The sequence below is a fragment of the Erpetoichthys calabaricus genome, chromosome 4 (genome assembly GCF_900747795.2).
Source record: "Erpetoichthys calabaricus chromosome 4, fErpCal1.3, whole genome shotgun sequence".
NCBI lineage: Eukaryota > Metazoa > Chordata > Cladistia > Polypteriformes > Polypteridae > Erpetoichthys > Erpetoichthys calabaricus.
The window spans coordinates 200,351,036-200,372,083 of NC_041397.2; the positions used below are offsets into that span (position 1 = coordinate 200,351,036).

The window sequence follows — 21,048 nt, forward strand, 5'->3', positions numbered from 1 at the left end:
CTGACATGAAGCCTATCGTTTCATTGACACTTATCATTATAAGGATCAAAAGGAAAGATTAGAGATAGCTTGTTCTCTCCCCTCCTCCCCCCCCCCCCCCCCCCCATTTTGCCTCCCCACGTGAGGCTAGACCCCACTTCACAAAGTCCCAGTCCTCTGACATACCTAGAGACAGAGCACGTCCAAAACAAAACAAGCCCTCCAGCAGTGGTGCATGAGGAATAAAATTGAGATATCTATTGACAATACAGTACAAATACAATAAGCATAAAATATAATCTTAAACAGTCTTCAGAGAATAAACCCAGGGAATGATGTTAAACAGTAGTCCTGGAAAAGCATAGTAAGCCCTAATACAAAAAACCAAGGGTATGATTTTAAACAGTCTCCTTAAAAAATAAATATATAAATAAATGACAGGTGCGGTGGGCTGGCGCCCTGCCCGGGGTTTGTTTCCTGCCCTGCTCCCTGTGTTGGCTGGGATTGGCTTCAGCAGAGCCCCGTGACCCCGTAGTTAGGATATAGCAAGTTGGATAATGAATGGATAAATGACAGTGGTAAGACCAGCAATTTTATGTGGAACTGAGACATGGGCAGTAAAGAAACCACAGGAGAAGTTAAATGTGACTGAAATAAGAATGTTGAGATGGATGTTTTGGAGTTACAAAACAGGACTGAAGAAGAAATTAGACAATAAGAGGTGCAACAAAAGGAGAGATATCTAAGAATTGGTTTGGACATGTGATGAGGAGAGACAATGAATATGGGGGCAAAATAATGATGGGAATGGAAGTGCAGGGAAAGAAAAATGAAGGAGACCAAGGCAGAGGTGGATGGATAAAGTAAAAGGAGATCTAAAGGAAAAGGGAATTGACTGGTGAGGAGGTGCAGGACCAAGCTGTATGGAGAAGATTGATCATGCACATAAAAGTGGGAAAAGATGAAAAGAAAGAAGAATATATACAATACATATTTTCTTTTGGTGAAAGCTTAATCTTTTATTCTCCTTATTTTTTATATAGGACACCAGTACTGGGCTACTAGAGGTTATTATAGCTTATCTGGATATCCAAAGGAAATTTATGATCTGGGCTTTCCACACAGTGTAAGAAAGATTGATGCTGCTGTGTATGTAGCAGACATTAAAAGAACACTTTTCTTTGTGAGATCAAGATACTGGAGGTAAGCAATGTTTTTTCAAGTTGAAGCCTTGGCCGTTTCTAACATTTAAATAACTACTATGTGATTTTTCTGGATATAAATATATCATTATATTTTCATATGAGAATGAAAGTATGATATTATATGATTAGCCTTCCACACTGTTTTTTGAATCTTGTGCATGTAAGATGCATGTAAAAAATAGAAATGAGCAAAGAATGATCATTCAGTTACATTTTAAAACAAAGAGAAGTAATTTCACCAAACCATTCATGAAAAAATGGCATGGAAGGTCGGCATGAACAGGTTTGCAACTGGAACCAGAGCCTATCCTGCTAGCAGCATATACACAGTTGTTCGGTTTGGATCTGCCAGTCAGCCTAATTACTGTACATCTGTTTGAGCTGTGCAAGAAAACTAAAGTGTCAAGAGCAAAGCCATGCAAGCATGAATACAACTGTGGAAGATAAAATGTACTCCTGAGATGTCTCCTAACTCATATATGCCACTGATGCCAAATACATGCAAAAAAGCATGTCAGTTTTAAAAGTAAAACACCGGAGGAAGGATAAATACAACAGGTGAGAATAAATAAAAAATAAAGCAAAAAAGCCCATTCACAGGTACCACAACTACCATTAGTTTACCTTACCATCCAACCTGTCTATCAATACTTCTCATCTGGCTTGCTCCCAAAAGTAAAGCTGTTGCCACCAGCAATCTTCCTGACTCCAAGCTTAGTGATGGGTTGGAGAGAAAGCTTTTACGTTTTGTCCAGGCACTATATCCCAAAAAAATAACTTACAAGCACAAGAATGCTCTCTGGGACTCCTATGGCCAGCCTCCTGGCTCTTTGTCAAGTGATGCCAGGTTTATTTGTAGGGCTAAGTCACAACTCCTATATAAAGAGCCAAGCTTTTTTTTAACTTGTAAAAAAATCTTCACTTTAGAATGCGGTTTTATGTGGCAAATTAATATATATATATATATATATATATATATATATATATATATATATTAATTTGCCACATAAAACCGCATTCTAAAGTGAAGATTTTTTTACAAGCCCTCATTCTGGGCTCATCAGGTGTACACACGCCGTGGCACAACGTAAGGGGCATCGCCTCTGGCGCTGACATCCGAGGTTCTATTCCCGAGAGGGAGTGCAGTGGAGTGTGTACACCTGATGAGCCCAGAATGAGGGCGAAACACGTGTCGTGTTCTCTTTGCATTTATTTGACAGTAAACTATTTCAACCATTCTATGATCTGCTCCTCACAAACTGAGGGCACCGTGGCGGATGTTAGCAGATTGCTGGCCAACCACAAGCGTTACCTGGTAGGTAACCACCCATACAATCAGATTGTGACACAGACTTTGAATGCCGTGAATATATATATATATATATATATATATATATATATATATATATATATATATACCATGATCATGAAGAAATAACTTCAACTTTAAAAATAACAAACATATCATTTAAGACTGATTTTTAGTCCAGGGATATCTGAGATATATGTAGTAATTTTTTCCAAAAATGGTTACAGTACAAACATTCCGAAAATTTGATCTATTGATATGAGAATCTGATAGGTTCCTACTCCTAATATATATTTTTTCTTGTTGTCTGCCTAGCACACTTAAGAATGTATAACTTGTACCCTGAATCTATTATAGCCAGCAAAAGAGCCAGTGATCTTAACAGGATGCTCACTATTCCAATGTGCCCCCAATTCACCTTGGTATGGTACTATTAAGTATAAAAACTTAAAAAATCAATAACATATTTTATGAACGTTTGAAGTTTATTTCTTACCGATTTCACAGAAGATGAAAATATAAACTAATTAACTAAAATGTTTAACTTTATGCAGCTATGTAACATAACTCTTCTTCTTCATTTTCAAACTTATTTTTGACTTAACAAATACAGAAAATAATTTCAGCAGTTTCCAAATACAATGCATCAGTGATGATAAATTTTATATTTAAAAGAGAAAAATATGGTGGCAGAACATCCAAAACAGAGAACAGTAGCTCAGTCATCAAACCAGAAGCTAAAAGGTAAAAGGATAAAAAGACAAAATAGGTTGGGAGAGCCACATATCATGTATAGCCAACCACATATTTCTTAACTATCTGTTTAACCGATAGCCAAGGCCTGATTCTGGAGATAGATGTCATGTTAAAGTGCACCTTGGAGAGTTTAGAAAAAAGTCGTTCAAATGTTTGTAGTCAACTTCATAGAAATAGAGCCCAGGGAGAAAAGTCTAAGCCAAAGTGAGAAGGAAAGTATAAAGGTCCAGATGAAGATAAATGTAGAGGGTAAAGGAATTGGCAATAGAATGGATCAAGGAAAAAGAGCCTTAGACAAAGGAGCAGAAGGTGGTGATGGATGTAATTTCAAAACATATGGAGGAAAGTATCTGAGATATTGAGGGGATAGGTCAGTAACCAGACCCATAGGATAAAGCCTGCAGGATGTTCAGTATGAGCTGTGTATAAACTTAAATTGAATTTGTTTTTAAATAGAGGATATAAAGGGGACAACATGAGGTCACTCTTGCAAATTGAGAATAATTGTAGGGATCAGCAAGTTGCTTTGAGCAGAAAAGCACAAAGAGTAGTGACTTGTTTCTTAGCAAGAGATAAAGAACATAGACATTTCAATTAAAGATGTATTAAATGTCTCAGGTGGATGTTATTAATTGAGCTAATGATTGTATCTGAACAACTAAGTATTCGCTTAACCACAGTTTACACTCAGTAACCACATTTTTTGTTTTGTGTTAGTTACAATGAAGAGAAAAGAACAATGGACAGAGGCTATCCCAAACACATCAAACAAGATTTTCCAGGAATCGAAGGAAAAATAGATTCAGCTTTTGAAAACTATGGTTAGTATAAGCCACAATTCAGAAAAATGATCTGAGGTTATAATGCAATATGGTACATCGAGATGTGGTGTCACAGTGCCTTTGGTCTCCAATCCATTTTGGGAATTTAGGTTAGAAAAGATTTTAAATAGAGTGGAAATTTAAAGCAGTAAAAACATTTCTAATTTTAACTCTAAATTGTGTAGGAAAGGGTTGAATCGATCAGTTAGTTAATTAATCATCAGTTTTGCCTTCAGCAATGCCAGTAATTATTAAAATAATTAACAATACACCCACGCCAGGCATGCCAAATTAATGTTGGTTGAAAGGGGATTTCTGTTTCACTTTACAGCTTGTCGCAAAAACCAGACATAAGAGTCATAAAAAGGTTTGGGGCAGCCACCCATATATTGGTATCCTGGCTGCAAAGTTTTAAAATGTTTAACAGCACTAATGTGCACAAAACTGAGTCCAAAACAGAACTAAGGAAATAGGTGGAGGCTTTTAAAGGGGAAGACAGGAAGTGAAGTCAGATGGGTTGGGCTCATAAGGGTCTTCCTTCATAGGCTCGGACCCGGAAGTGACGTCAACAGGGCCAGTTGGAATCTCCTGTGGATGGTCTGCAGGAAAGCGAGAAAAAGAATCAGTGCACTCTGCCACATCCCACAAAATTATGTCTTACGTATGGCCTCTGCTCGGGCACTTTCTATCTTAGCAGGGTTTGGACTAGTTTGGACTAATGGCACCACTCGTTCCTTTTTTCCAGTTCAACACTGGTAACCCTTTGGAGTATAAGTGATTTCTCTAGCCTTTTTACTGCCGCACCCTAAAAGTACTGGCATCTCTGCTGTCAGGCAGACGTTAGAGCCAGTTTAAGAGCAGTGAGCTAATAGAACAAACTCAGATCTGGGGTTTGCAAAGGTTTTTAAAGGAAGGAATAGATGTCTTGCCATTTGTTTCTTGGGTGCACATAAGTCCATCTTTTTTGGTTGACCATTGGAGCAAAGTTTGTCCATCAATGTTACCCATCATTGAATTATGGTCCTTTGTCTCTGATCAGGTATTTAGCGGTGGCTCCTAGAGTCATCTCTGAGGTGTCACGGGGTGATTGATTATTTTATTAGATAAGACACAGAGGCTGCATTCCAAAGAGAGGTCCAGCCAAGAAGAAACTGATATTAAGGGTGTCTAGCAACAGCTTGCTAAGCCAAGGACTTGTGTTCCAGTCATAGAATTGGAAGCAGCATACACACTTGTGTATGTGCTCTCAGAAAGTGGAAGGAACACAAAAAAGCACAAAATTGTTGCATGTCAATTTTTAAAAAATGTATAACAATTGTTTTAACAATTTTTACAAACATAAAAATAAACTATTCACTATCTTTTTAAAAATACTTGCCTCTGTTCCACCTTCCTAGATGAGGTAAGCAGGTTTAATGTTGTTTCACAAATATTGAATTAGATATCAAAATACAGTATGACACTCTCTTTTTGTGTTTGCTTTGCAGGTTTCCTGTACTTTTCCAATGGTCCTCGTCAGAGTGAATATGATTATAAGAGACAAAAAGTGGTTCGGGTCTTATTGAATTATGGCTGGCTGGATTGCTATTAGCAAGCTGTGGATCTACACAACCCTGCAACCTTGGAGTAGGCTTAGAAAAATGAATGAACAAATTGCTATTAATCTTATTCAGTTAGTCTTGAAGAATTATAAATAGTATATAGTCACAATACAATCTGGAAAGAGTGACACCAATGGTGTAGGATTTTAATGATAACTCTACTTTGATCTTTTTACTGAAAAATGTTCTTGTTAAGTTGATTGGTAGCTTTTAATTGGCCCTGTGGTTGTGTGAGTGTGCTCTCCACATTCAAAGCTGCCTGTTAGGATATGCTCCACCTCTCTGTGACCTTTAACTGGAATAAGTAGTCTTGGACAATGAATGACTGTTTCTGCAGGGTGTGTGTGCGTGTGTGTGTGCGTGTGTGTTTGTGTGTGTTTGTGTGTGTGTCAGCTGGTTCCTGACTTGAACTTGATGCTAATTAAGCTTTGGCTTTCTGCAAGCCTGTAACAGGAATGCAGTTTTGTGGAAAAAAAATGCAAGGATGAAAAATGTTCTCTTTTTGGATTTTATTATGTTCAGAATTTTAAACAATACTTATTTGCAATACGTTTCAACTGCTGTTGAGCACCACATGCTATAAAGTATTTTACTTTTACTTCACGTGGCCTAATAATGAATTAATGTTGCTGTAATTATTATTTTAATTGTGGAAAAAAATAAGATCTACAAGTATTTTTTTTTTAAACACAGACTTATCAAAACTAATCAGCTCTATTTAAGTTATAAATGTAATTTTAAATAATCTTTTATAAACTCTGATTTTTTTTTAAACAGAGTACAATTTATTTTCATTAATAATTTGTAAAAATTATTTTCTGCACAGAAATACGGTAGCCCTGTATATATTATTTTGGTAATATTGTTATTTTTTTATAATGTTTAGCTCTTTATAATATTAATTTTATTTGAAAATGTGAAGTCATTGTCAATGTTTAAATGATATTTTAAAAGTATCATTTAATAAATGATACTTTAATAAGTTATTTAATAGTAACCTTTAGGCTTTACTTAACTGTTACTATTATTACTGCTTTAAAGGGCTGTGAGTTTGATTATTTTGCTATGTGTACATGATGTCTGAATATAATAAAGTCTAATTAAGGTGTAAGAGAGCTGAGATTACAGTCTGTTCAAAAAATTATGTGTTCTTTGAATATTAATTTAAACCATCATTTCTGTTTTATCCATCCATCCATCCATTATCCAACCCGCTATATCCTAACTACAGGGTCATGGGGGTCTGCTGGAGCCAATCCCAGCCAACACAGGGTGCAAGGCAGGAAACAAACCCTGGGCAGGGCGCCAGCCCACCGCAGGGTGTGCACACACACACACACACACACACACACACACCAAGCACACAGTAGGGACAATTTAGAATCGCCAATGCACCTAACCTGCATGTCTTTGGACTGTGAGAGGAAACCGGAGTACCCGCAGTAAACCCACGCAGACACGGGGAGAACATGCAAACTTCATGCAGGGAAGACCCGGGAAGTGAACCCAGGTCTCCTAACTGCAAGGCAGCAGTGCTACCCACTGTGCCACTCCCCTTCTGTTTTATCACAACACATATTAGACTAACCTAAAATAACAATTTATTTCTTCCATAGCCCAAAATTCCACAAGGAATGTCTCATTGGGCTTTAACAGATCTTGTTTTTTGACAGCCCCCCAGCCTTAACTCAAAATGTAATAGAGTGTACATCTGATTTATTTAAATAAATCTTTAATTTCTTTTAAAATGTGTGCATGCATTCAACATGACTAGAATCCGATGTGCCCTATTGCAAAAAAAATTCACGTAAGGATAGTGTTTTGCCTAATGCGTAATTCAATTATAACCTATTAGAAATTATTGTCATCAATTACATATGTCAAATGCAGCAGCTACATAAAAGGTCAATAGTCATAATTATGATTTATTAAATTGTCTGAATGACAAAACCATTACCTTTTCATTTTTGATATCAAATAGGCAAGCATGTAAATATTAAAGTTTGTGAAACAACAACCATAAAGTCACCATGGAGCGTCCAGCTCCATGTGCTCTAGTGCAACTGGCCCACTAGTGCTACCTATAGTTATGCCACTGTGTGTGTCTAATGTGTACTGAGGTCTGATTTAAAGCTAGCAAGGGGGTCATTTGCCAAATTATGTCTGTCAGTATTAAAATGTGGGTGGCACAATTTTTAGCTCTACTGCCTCACAGATCAAGAAGTACACCCAGGCAGCATTATATATGTCCAATATGTGTCCTTCACAAAAGCACTTATTATTAACTTAAACTTAACCCACATATCTACAGTAACTTTTTTACCTTTTGCATTTATATTTAACTATTCTTTATACCCATATGTAAAAAACTAATGCATCAAAATCAAACTGAATTTACAAGCTTTTTAAATTACCACATGTAGTCTCTCCTTTGTACAAACTGGCAGATGTTAACTTCGGACACTCGGTTACTTTGCCAAGTTATTGGAAAACCCCTCCACTTTACGTTATCTTGATCTGGGGTTTTTACCACTTCCTGGCTGGAAGTCTGCTGTTTGAATCCTTCCTATGCTGCTTGGACAGCTCACCACTCCAACTTATAAAAAAAAAACTGCTACTGAAATGAAATGTTTTGGCCATAGAAAAATATTTTTAATTTCTAGATTATTTTCTCAGTCGTGATTGTGAGTTTTCAAATTATGTCTTCATCAAACTGTAAATTTGTTTCAATCCAATGATGTTAGTGTAGTGCTGTGTCCATAATCATCCAAAAGGTTATTTCCACAATGAAAAGGAAAAAAGGTTAAAGACACAATATAGGTGTGCAACTGTAAAGGAGAAAAACAGGTATTATGTATAGGAGGGGAAGGAGGGAACAAAGTCAGGGCAGATAAAATGAGAAGAGATGAGAAAAGGCTGATGAATGGAGAGATTACAAAGTTAAGCTGATGCAGTGGTAGTGCTGCTGCCTCACAGTAAGGAGATCATGGGTTCATTTCTAGGGTCCTCCCTGCATGAAAATTTCTTTGAGTAGTGGGAAAAGTGCTATCTAAATGTAAAGAATTATTATTATTAGTTGGTAAAATCTGGAGAAATCTGTGAACCCAGTCTAAAACTAAGCTTAGATTATTTTTATTTCTTTGAAAAGTGCCGTTGAAGTCCTGTGAAAGACCTCAGAGAGATCAGTGTAGCTATAATCATGTGGAGTGTCCTACAATAGGCTTTGTAAGGTCTTTGATTTAAACGGCTTGAATGAGCACCATAAAACTGTCTGCTAGCTGTCCCTCTGTTACACATACATGGCTGGACATTACCTATAAGAAATACAGTAAATAAGACTTTTTGTCTAGCAAGGAGCCCGTTGTTTAATACTAAATTTACCAGAGGGGCCAGATACAAAGGTATTGTTGGTGACTTATTTGCAATTGACAAAGCGACTCCTGTTACAGCTAAAAGATGCCTGGTGAGGAATGTGGTTCTCCTCTGTGAAGTTAGCTGCAGACAAGAAGTTTGTCTTAGGTGGCAAACAGAAGGAGGTCAAAGGAGTGTTAGATAAAAAGGCTCCTGTTGAAAGATCAGTAAAATTAAGAAAGTGTGTTTGTTGACCTATTGGAGAGATAAAGTTTATCTTAATCCGTTTATTTCAATACTGTTTCACATGGGAGCTGAATGCTTTCCTAGTAAGATCCGACACAAGTTAGGAATGGACTCTGAAAAAGTATCAAAACCCAAGATGTACACGCTTATGCATAATCCACAGTGTTATACGCAAACTCAATTTAGAGGCATCAGCCTGCATGTCTTCAGAATATGAAAAAAAAGTACCAGACCACTTTTAGACTTGTCCCCCTCACAAAAAAAATATTTTTGGATAATAAAGTATTAGGCATTACAAAATCTATGCAAATAAGAATCTATAATCATTTACAGTGGCATAATGTCTGCCTTTATTTAATTATTTAATGATTTGGGCAACCCTACTGTTAGAGGCTTTTATGTGGGATCAGCTTGTTAGAAAATTTTGCTATGCTGAGAAGGAAAGCCTAGACCTAGATGGAGGGTATTCACTACTGGTCTTGGAGATCTGCAGCAGGTTTTCAGTTTAACCAAAATGTTTAATTAGAATCCATTTATTTAATGTGGTTTTTTTTGGCTTAGTTTTAGTTAACTGGTTTGTTGTGATTTAATTGCCTATTTTACTTTTAAACAGCTGCATTTAGGTTTTAATTGTTGCCTAGGCATCAGTTAATAATGAGGTGCAAATGACCAAGGAGCTACCAGCTCTCCAGCTAATATGCTTCCCTTTAAACCTATGTATGTGCATCATGAAGTACAGTATTTGTGTTAATACAATATGTTGAAATAAATGACTGCGAAGGGAAGGAACAAGAAGTTCAAATCTGTTGTAGACCACAAAACATATGAATAATGTTCTCAGAAACTGAAGAATCTATACTGTGATAAACATTTGGGGAACACTTTAGTAAGTAGAGTGTAATTATGGACACTTAATGTAAAGCGTTACCAAGATTTGTCTTGGAACATTGAAAGCACAAACAAGGCATAGAATTAAATAGCAAATTTCATTACCTGCTAGGCCTGGCATCTAATTGTAAAAACCTGCAGCCACTGTAGATCTCCAGGAGCAGAGTTTAGTGCATTGGCCCAGATAAAGGTCAAGTACATCAAACCTGCTCTATGTTCAAAAAGCTGTTGTAAACATGGAGAAAAGGCTCAAAGAAGGAATTACTGAAAATGTAAATGGAGATGACATGGATTTGAAATATGTAGACTTAATTGATTACTGATTGTACTTCCCCAATTATTTTTATTCATTCAGGATTGTATTTCCACAAAGCTATTTATTCATTCATCTGTTATTGATTCTACTCAGTCCACAAATGCACTAGACAACATTAAAACCAACCCTAGATGAGGTATTCATTTTTGAATGATCCTAATATCACTTACCAAGAATTACAATGAGCGAAAATACATTTGTAATTTTCCAAGCTCTAATTTATACTAAAAGACATTTGCCACGTATAATAATATAATACAAAAATACACCACTAAGTTTTGTACATAATAGAGTCAAAGTGCCCTAAAAAAGAGAATAATGCAGTAAAACGGATGTTATCTATTAGGTTTTATTACGTATATAGGAATTGTAACTCACTTGTATTTTTCTTCTAAGCTATTGTGATGATCAATTTTATAACCTTGTCTTGTAATACCTGTTCCCAAACAGCCCCCCAGACTGATGTTACTTGATTATGTTAACCTCTTTTGTAAGTCGTTTTCCATAAAAGTGGCTGCTAGTGCCAAGCCAATAAATGTAAATGCAATATGGTAATTAAGACTCTGATCTTTTGATCCATTATCCTGGGTTGGAATCCCATGGCCTGGTGATTGTCTGTAGTTTGCATTCCCCCCCAAACTGTAGAGATTTTTCTTTGGGTACTCGTTATTTTTTTTTTTTAATTATTCATGTTAGTTTGATTGACTATTGTAAACCTTCCCTATGTGGAAGTGTAAAAGAATGAGCCGTGTGATGGTTTCACACCTTCTCCAGGATTGCTTCCTGCCTTACTCCGACAACTGACAGGATAAATCCCACCATCCCACCAGCCTTATATTGAGTTAAGTAGGTCTGAGAATGTGATGGTGTTTTTTATTAAGATAATTCTTAAAATTTACAAGTAGCCATCTAAGACACAAGCAGTTATTTGTAAGCTGATAAATCTTCCATACAAGAAAAACACTTCATAAATACAACCAACGAAGATATTATGAAGTTATGATAAAATAGTGGAATATTTCAGGTGGCCAGATAGGTTTGAGTTAGATAATGTTTCATGGATGTTTTGAGTTCAGCTGAGATACATCATAAGATTAAAGTGCGGACCACTGTTAGGCAATATGTAACCAGCAGTAACCAATGCAAGTGATAATGGTTTGTGTTTATAGTTTGCACCTTTTTAATATATTAGCTTGAACATATAGAAATATTTAGCTTGTACCAGTATGAGTGTTTTACTTTGTGTTAGACACTATAAGAAATAATGAAGCCTGACATTAAGTTTTATATCAACATCCTTTTCAAGTGTAAAAATCCAAACAAGGCACAGACTATATTAAAACATATACTGCCAAAGGTCAGGTACAAAATCTTTAATATAAGTAAAGATTTGCTGCAATTTTTCAGTGACCAGCAGAATCATGGACTTTAATGGGCACATACAGCAAGCACATCATGTAATAGAATGTATTTTTGCAAATAGCACTTGAATAAGATAATAAAAAGAACAGCTGTCCCACTTTACTGATCCCTATTATTTAATATGTAGATGCCGTTCACACCACCATCCAGTCTATGGAAGTCTTTTTTTCGGTGTCAAATCACCCAGACAGTGTGTAAGACCAAAAAACTTTATAGTAACAAGAGATTTCTTCATGCTCCTGTTTTCACTGTCAGCCACAGATTTTTGTTCTAGTGATGGTACTCAACCCTAAAGTAGCTAGCAGACGACCAAAATTAAAACCAAGTTCTATTTTTTCTCTAATGTTTGGGTAATTTGTTTTTTGTTGCTTGTTTTGAGGATTATGTGTGAGTTAGTGAGTTGATAGCTTTAGGGAAAAAAGAACCATTTGTCAGGGAGCATGTGTCTCTGTAGAAATACAATAAAAACACAACACAAGGGGTTTTATTACTACTACTAATGAATGATGCACAGTTTTACCATCATCTTTCTACATACTAGTTTCCCAAACTATGACAGAAAGGAAAAGGAAACAAAATGACATGATGTTAGTCGCAGACCTGTGTCTTACTTCTGGGCTTCTCCCATCTTATGCACACTCTGTCATGCAGACATGCTTATAGCTGCATTTTCAAATTTGATAGATTCCTTCTCTATGAGGCAAGTTAAGCCCCCTTGCAATTTCTGGAAATCGCAAACTAATAAATGAAGAAAAATACAGGACAAAGAAGAGTAGAAAACTTCTTTGTCTTGTAAAGCTGTATGCTCTGAATAATTTTCTGACATCTTCTTAGGAAAAAAATTTAAAAAGCATAACATTAATCCAGTTCAGGGCCAGAGTAAACCCAAGTATGTCCCAGCAACATTGGCCGCAGGTCAGGAACCAGCTGTTGACAGGGTGCTTTTCGGTAGTCAAAAACTACCGTCTCTTGACAGACGTAGTTTCCCTGGGAGGGCTTCTGGATACATTGTATTCACTTCGGAAGAAGACGACACAGGTACCCAATGCCTTTCTCAACTCCTTTAACTGAGCATTGGAGAACTCAGCAGTATAGCATGTGGTATAGCACATCTAATATTTCAAAGGATCTGTCTGCATAATCATTTAAGAAATATATACTGTATCTATATAACACTGAGCAAGACAATGCTTGTCAGTATCAAACATTAAAGAAGGGAAGAACTATAAATAAGCTCAACATTTTTTTTACTAGTACCCACTAACCTAAAATAAAACCAAAACTTTAAATAGCTGTCTGCTATCTCTGTGTTCTCTTCTATGAAAAGAAGCACAAATTTGTTTCCGTCTCCGTCTCCGTCTCCCCCATAGTCCTCTTCAGGGACCATGAGCCTTTAACTCAGAACACACCCCTCTTTATTACAGGGCTCATGCTTGCCCAGACCCACTCTTACACTCACATGGTGCCACTTTAGAAATGTCAATTAAGTTTATGTTCACATTTTTGGATGTGGCTTTACAAAAATACTGGCAATCCAATGATGAAATAACTAATTTATTGTTTAGAACAGGGGTTCTCAATGTCGGTCCTGGGGACCCCCTGTGGCTGCAGGTTTTTGTTCCAACCAGCTTCAGTGCTTAATTGGACTCCTGGGCTAATTAAGTGCACTGTTATTTCCCAGATTCTGTGTTTTTGGGAACACAACAGAAATTAGAAAACTAAGATCGGTAGAAAAAAAATTATTACAATGTACTAAGCAGTTATATGGGAATAATGTATTTTTTTCTTTTTAACAATATTTTCATCTTGATTTTAATTCTATTTTTCCCAGTGTTCTAATTGTTCAATCCATTATTTACTAAAGTAGTTGCAGCCTTTCATGATTCAGTGTTGTTTGCCTGGGTGTCTGCTCTGCTCATTTTTAATTATCATTATTAAGACACAATGAAGGGAACAAACTGCACAGAGAAAGGGCAAAATATAATGAAAATAAATCTTTAGCACATTTCTTATAAATGTAAAAAGAATGCCTCTGTGCTTTCTTAATGTAGAATAAAAGAAGAGAAAAAAATAGCAGCTAATTAATTGAGATCAGTGTTATCAGTTGTTGTCACTGATTATGAATCTGGTTGAAGCAAAAACCTGAAGCCACAGTGGACCCCAATGGCTGACTTTGAGAACCCCTGGCTTAGAATGAGTGATAGGCCGCTCTGCATTTATGTGCTGTGGCCCATTGTGACTGAAAATTGCATGAGGTTGGTTTTAAAATGTTATTATTTGTAAAGAACAGTGGCTAGATGTCATGCATTATAATTAATTAGCTTCCCTCAAGTTGTTGCTGGTGTTGGTGTTTGTTTATGTTCCTACATGGCTCAAAAATCATTTATTATTGTTGATTTCCTTTTACTGTATTCTTTTTTCATTTTATCAATAAAAATGTGACCACATAAAAAGCTTTCCTCAGTAATTTGACTTATTATTAAAATGTTTATAGCAGCCCTCAGCTTTGTCTTCTTAAGTAATTTTCTTTTAAGCTTTCTATCATATGCTCAATGGAGTTCTCTAGGAAAGTCTTTGCTTTTTGTAGTATTTAAAATTGCTCTCATGCAGGATGCTGCAGGCCTCTTACTGGCTGAAGCGTTGGACAAATTGGCCCTGCAGTGTTCTCACTTTACTCCTGTGGTGTGTGTGTATGTATAACCTTAACATTTCAGTTTCATTGCCCATATTAAAATCAGGGCTACCTCTTGTTGTTGGTTTTTTTTATAAGTATGATTTTGTACTTGCTGTTCAAGCTTTTCCCAATCATGGCCATGCAGTACACATTAATATCAATATCAAATTTATATTGTTATTAAATTTATTTTTTATATATAGCACATTTCTAAACAAAAATGGCTGACCAAAGTGCCATGCTGCCAAGAATAATACAGTACAAAAATAACAAGCAATAAGACAATAAAATAGACAAACACGGCCCTTATAATAATAAAGAATTAAAAGCCAAGGAATAGAAATGTGTCTTAAGAAGTGGTTTAAAAATGGGAGAACTAGGATGCAGCCTAACATGAAGTGGTAACCCATTCCAGAGTCTGGGGGCTATGACTGCAAACTCTACACTTTAGACTTGATTTAGAGACCACCAGAAGCAAGTGACCTTGATGGAATATATAATTGTAAAAAGTCAGAGAAGTAAGAGGGAGCTAGGCCATTTAATACTTCATAAGCAAATAGTAAAATCTTAAAATCAATCCTAAAATGAATGGGGAGCCAGTCGAAGGAGGCCAGCACAGAAAAAAATGTGGTCTCACTTGCGTGGTCTCGTTAAAAGACGAGCTGCAGCATTTTGGACCAACTGTAAATGTGAGATAGAAGCCTGGCTGATGCCAACCTAAACCATATTACAGTGGTCAAGTTGGGATGAAATAAAACCATGTATAACCCTTTCAAGTCATGAAATGATAAGAAGGGCATAACTTTAGATAACAGCCTCAGTTGAAAGAAACTAGCTTTAATTACTGAGTTTATCTGTTTATCTCATTTTAATTCACAATCCATTGTTGCACAGTTTTTTTGTTTTTTTTTAATTGATCATACATAAGGTTTCAGGGAGCTGAAGTCCATATGGTGGGCACCACTGATACCACTTGGCCCAAACATCAAGACCTCAGTTTTTGGTAGCTAATAAAAGATCATTAAAACCCTTTAAAAGTGCAGTGTCAATGCTATGAAGGGCTTTAAAACCAGACTGGAATACCATGTATGTCTAAATAAGATTTCAGCTAAATAAATACAACCTTCTCCAAGATTTTCTGACAAAAATGGAAGTTAGGAAGTTGGCCTAAAATTGGAAAGAACTAAGGTATCTACATTTGCTTTTTTGATGAGTGGTTATTTGAATAATTATTTGAATATTTGGTCTAATAGTGTCAAAAATTACATTAATTAGAAGATGAGGAGGAATAACATCTGTGGAACAGGCAGAAAATCTCAAATGACCAATAATTTCCTTTAACAAACTGGTTAAAACTGGTCAAACTGGTTTAAAGCAGTACAGCATGCAGCAGTGATGAATAACTCATAAAACGGAGGTAAAATGAATGCTCAAATGTTTCTAATGTTTTCAACAAAAACAGGGAAAATTCTTTTTGGAGACACATCAAGACAAGCAGATTGGGCTGGGGTATTAAGAACAGCACTGATAATACTAAAAAGAGCATGAGGTTTATGGCTGTTTTCAAAATAATATTAGAGAAATATTTTGTCTTTTCAGCTTTAACAGTTTGCTGATACTTGCACCAGCTAGTCCTCAAAATGTCAAAAGACACTTGAAACTTGTCTGATTTCCACTTGCGTTCAGTCCTCCTGCATTCTCGTCTGACAGCACAATTGGTGTTATTTATCCATGGTTCAGTTTAAGATTTAGAACACATAATTTTAAATGTGGTAACCCTTTCAAAAATGTTCTGGCAGGTGGAGTGAAATAGTGAGGTTAACTCCTTAGTATCAGAACAGAACAGCAGAAAACTACACAGGAAGTGGAAGAGGTAAAAATACGAAGACAGCAGTGAGCCAGAGAACAAGACAGGGAAATGATATTTCAAATAAAATAGGCATGTGATCAGAAAAGAATACATCACAAAGTTCAATGTTAAATACAGGCAGACCACATGATAACATAAGATCTAATGAACACCCATACTGTTGATTAGGGACTGTCACAGATTGTACAAGATTGACAGAGTCAATAAGACTTAAAAAGTCTTTAACTAGTGGTTTTTAGTAGGGCAGCAACAAGTAGGACTTTATCATATTGTTGCATAATCCCAGCTAAGAAATCAGAAAAATCGTTGATAAAACCCTTATTGTATTTAGGTGGATGGTATATCATTTAAATACATCAGCAAAAAAGTATAAAAAGTCAATTTGCTCTCTTAAAGTAGCCACAAGCATTTAAAAATAAGAAAAGAGATCAATGTGACAAATGCATCGAGTACAAGATATTATGCTGTGTCTTGATTTTTACCCACTGATGCTAAGTACCAAGCTAAATTTGAAAAAGCTTACTTGTACTTACCCACTCATAAAAAGGAAGTCAACAAAATGATATTCCTACATTACTTCAAAGAAGTGCCAAATCCTGATGCAGAAATATTAGGTGTGAAAAGTAGCAAATCGTTAAATATGCCTAGTGGGGGCTGGGCAGTCTTTTGGCCTTGGGACCCTTGCACATTTTGTTTTTTCTCCAACTTAATTTTTTTTTCTTCCCTCCTGGCCATCTGACCTTATCACCGGACTCATCCTTAGAGACTTACATCATGACACTGTGTATAAGGATGCTACTCTTCTACTTGACATTTATCTGTTTTTATGATCATTTAGATTAATTTTTTTCATTCTTTGGTACTTAATCTTTAATATTATTGCCTAATCTTACTTGCTTTACTTTTATTGTAACTTTCTCTTTGACATCTTGTAAAGCAATTTGAGGTACATTGTTTGCAAATGTGCTATATGAAAAAATTTGTTGTTTTCTTAATTTTTTTGCAGGCCTCACGCGGACCAGCAGACCTCTAGCCACATTGTGGTTAACACTGCTACTAGAAGTGCAGTATGCAATCTGAATCATGTAGTCTGAATTCTTTCCATGTTATTACGTCTTGTGGTTTTTCACCTTAAAGTCATTTAATTCTTAATTTAAGGAGTTGCTGTTTCGAAGTAGGCAGTTCATAACTAATATTTTTCCTGAGCAGCGAGTAGTTGCAAGACTATCACTTTACTTAGTGTTGCTGTATATGACTGTATCTCGCCAGAAGATGGTGATGTCAGAGGGTATCATACATCATATTTGATGCCAGTAGAGACCATCCAGATACCTGAACTCCACGGAATGACCAACTTTTGTAACATGAAACGTATGTTAACTTACATATCTTGATAGTCGTTTGCAAAAGAGGGGCAAATATTATTAATTAAGTTAATGATTATGTTAGTGACATCTGCCCAAATATTGAACAATTCTCTCATTGCTCCACCTGAATTTACATACCATAAATACCCCTGGTAAACAGTTGTCATTTTACCTGGCAGTGATTTGCTGTGGTTCATGGTGACCCTGAAATTAAGTGTGTTTAAGATAGATAGATAGATAGATAGATAGATAGATAGATAGATAGATAGATAGATAGATAGATAGATAGATAGATAGATAGATAGATAGATAGATAGATAGATAGATAGATAGATAGATACTTTATTAATCCCAAGGGGAAATTCACATACTTTAAGACTGTTGCATTAGGTTCTTTGAAGAGGTGAACTGCATATTTCTTTTACGAAAAATCAATAATTAAGAGATGACACCCATTAGGTAATAATCATGTGATCTGGTTCACTGTGACCAGAATCAACATGCCATTATAAACAAAAATAAAGAGTGGCACACAGTGGTGCAGGCCCAGCATCATGATGTTGCAAAATGGGGCATCACCCCCTGAAATGAACTGTTCCACCCCATCAGTTTTTTGGCAAAATGAACACTTTTGCTTATTTATGTTGTGTCATAAAAATTGGTGTGCTTTGTCAGTGGTCAGGTAACTACACTGACTACTAATTCACACAAAATGTGTCCAGTTGCTGCAGCCTAAATGCTCCTCTAGTTGACACCCACTCTGTTTTGTATTAAAACAAGGCAAGCAGGAATAGGAATAGGATGCTACCCTAGAAACTCTCATTGTAAAAGTTATTGCGGATGTTATAGCTTCTGTCACTTAACTTTCTTTGCGTTCATGTGGGTTTATTTGGAGTCTCCAGTTTATTTCTCATATTGCAAAAATGTGAAGATTCAGTTGAAAGTACACTTAAAATTGACTTGATGTTGTTATCAGTAGTCTATACGGTGGAATAGTCAAAAACTAGTATCTGTCTAATGTCTGTGCCTTCTGGGAAAAAACTTGTTTATTAAATTATTTGAATATACTGCCTGTGTGGTAAATGAATGAATAAATTATTATTAGACATGTGGGTCTTAAAATGGAGTAATTGCTAACTGCTGCAGATAGGTAACAATAAAAACATCTAGAGTAGCTCATTGTTCCATGTGTGGCATTGTGAAGCAGCACCTAGTGCTGCTCCTTCTAAGCTCCAAGGACCAGTGGTTGTGAAGTTTATCTCCCCATTTCAACACAACTCTATGCTGAATACTCTTTCTTTCCTCATCACAAGAACATCTTGTGAGGGACAAACCAGCATCACAGCTGCAAATGACCCTGCTCCCTTGCCTGGCCAGGAGGCCATGATAAAGGAATATTTTCAGTGATATTTTCCTTCCGCCCCAGGACACGGACAAGGGAAAATGCTGCAGCAGCAACTACAAGTGGGGTGACAACCCAGCATCCACAGTGGGACACACTGGAAGGAAACGGCAGTGTGCGACTGCCTGCTATGGGCAGAGCATTCCCCTGTATACTAGGTGGCAGCATCCCATTTGGCAAGCCCCATGGCATGGGAATTATGGTCCCACGGGGTTGCCCTGTCGGGTTCTCTGGGGTCTGCCAGTGGGAGTTGTCGTATATTAACAGTACCAGGACCATTCCCTAACCCAGAAGTGCTTCACAGAGGCAACAGATTAATCACAGAAGTGGGTAGTTAAGAGAGGGTCCCTCACTTGACCCGGGGAGTCTGAGTCAGTAGTGCAGGACAAAACTTGTTTGGGAGGAGTAGAGGAGTAAAGAGATACGGAGAAAGAAAAGGAAAAGGAATTTGTTTGTACTGGGCCTGTGGAAAGGTACTTTTGGTAAATAAAAACATTCATTGTGATCCTGGGACATGTCTGTGTAATTGTGTTTGGAGTTGGGGCTCATTGGTGCTCCCTACAGGCTGCAATGTATTATAGTAAGTTCACTTGCTGCTCTAAAGTAACCCTCTTTACGTATTTCAGCATTGCGTCCCTACTTGTGCCTGAGGGAGGTTTTTCAAATTAGACTCAATTTTTCTTGCGACCCTTCTTTGAAAGTAGATGGATGGAAAAATAAGGTATAGAATAAACTACATTTACAGGCAGCACTGTACCATTAAAACTACACTGAGACCTTTCTGATTTCACTTTGAAGAGGACTGAGACATTTTCTCTTTAAAAAAAAGACTTTGCAATGTTTTGTACGTGCTGACAGAAGATATCAGTTGCTGTCTGTGATATTTTTATGGACACTTCGGTGAGTAGTTTGTACCTTTATAGCTTTGTAAAAAACTAATGTTATATAACATTAATGCATTTTTTTCCTCCTGATTCTTTCTTATTTATTGTGCTCTATCCTTCTCAGCAATTAAACAAGTTGACAACTATCAGCCAAAATGTCCAAAGTACTTCAGCTATCTTATCTTTGTATACACAAACATCTCCAGACTGAGATACATTAAGAAAAATATTGAGTGTTGTAACACATACTGGTCATTAAACTTAAAATCAGTGGTAGTACAGATCCCTCTAGTGGATGCTACAAGACTAGCTTTTTAAAGACAACTTAAAATGTTTATTTGATTAAACAAATACAAGAAAAACCAATTACAGTTACTTCAAAATGACAATAGATAGTAAATGAAGGACCCCACTATGACACCCATGGCTGCAAGTATAATTTTAATATACTGTAGGTGGATGAGGAAAGAGCCTAAACAGCTGCAAGAAAGGACTGTGCCCAAACCATGGCACAATAAAGAAAATCCATTACAATAATTTAGTTAAAATATTTTTGAATGTTTAACTTTTATGATTTTACATATCTTCCATTCATTTCTAAGTACCTTCTGTAGAAAGTGTTATCTCAAAGTAATTTACAACGTAAACACTGCTACAGTTCAAAGAATCAGGCTACTGTACCAGTATAAACAAAGGTGCAATTACAGGCAATAAAGAAAAGCCAACAGGTTCTTACATCAAGATACACAGACTGTGACTGATTCAGACAACCAAATGTGAGTGTTCTCCATGCTGTAGAAGTGAATATTCAGTTTGATGTTGAAAAGTGAGAAAAATAGAATAGAACAATAAGATAAAAGAGAAATGTTGCAGGACTGAGTAGTACAGAATATCATTTTCTTTACAAGCAATTACTTTTATGTTGAACATTTGGTAGTCACAAACAAAGTTTAATTT

At 36.3% G+C, this 21,048-nt stretch overlaps 1 protein-coding gene across 1 annotated transcript in view; it reads left to right on the top strand.

The window, feature by feature from the left end:
- LOC114650506 (stromelysin-1-like) overlaps positions 1-6,539 on the top strand; it is a 58,624-nt gene extending 52,085 nt beyond the window's left edge. Inside the window, exons 13-15 of the mRNA XM_028800170.2 lie at positions 1,023-1,182; positions 3,967-4,070; positions 5,558-6,539. Of these exons, the coding sequence (XP_028656003.2) occupies positions 1,023-1,182; positions 3,967-4,070; positions 5,558-5,661 (368 nt within the window). The 3' untranslated portion in view covers positions 5,662-6,539. The remainder of the gene's footprint in view (positions 1-1,022; positions 1,183-3,966; positions 4,071-5,557) is intronic.
- The last annotated feature ends 14,509 nt before the right edge of the window (positions 6,540-21,048 follow it).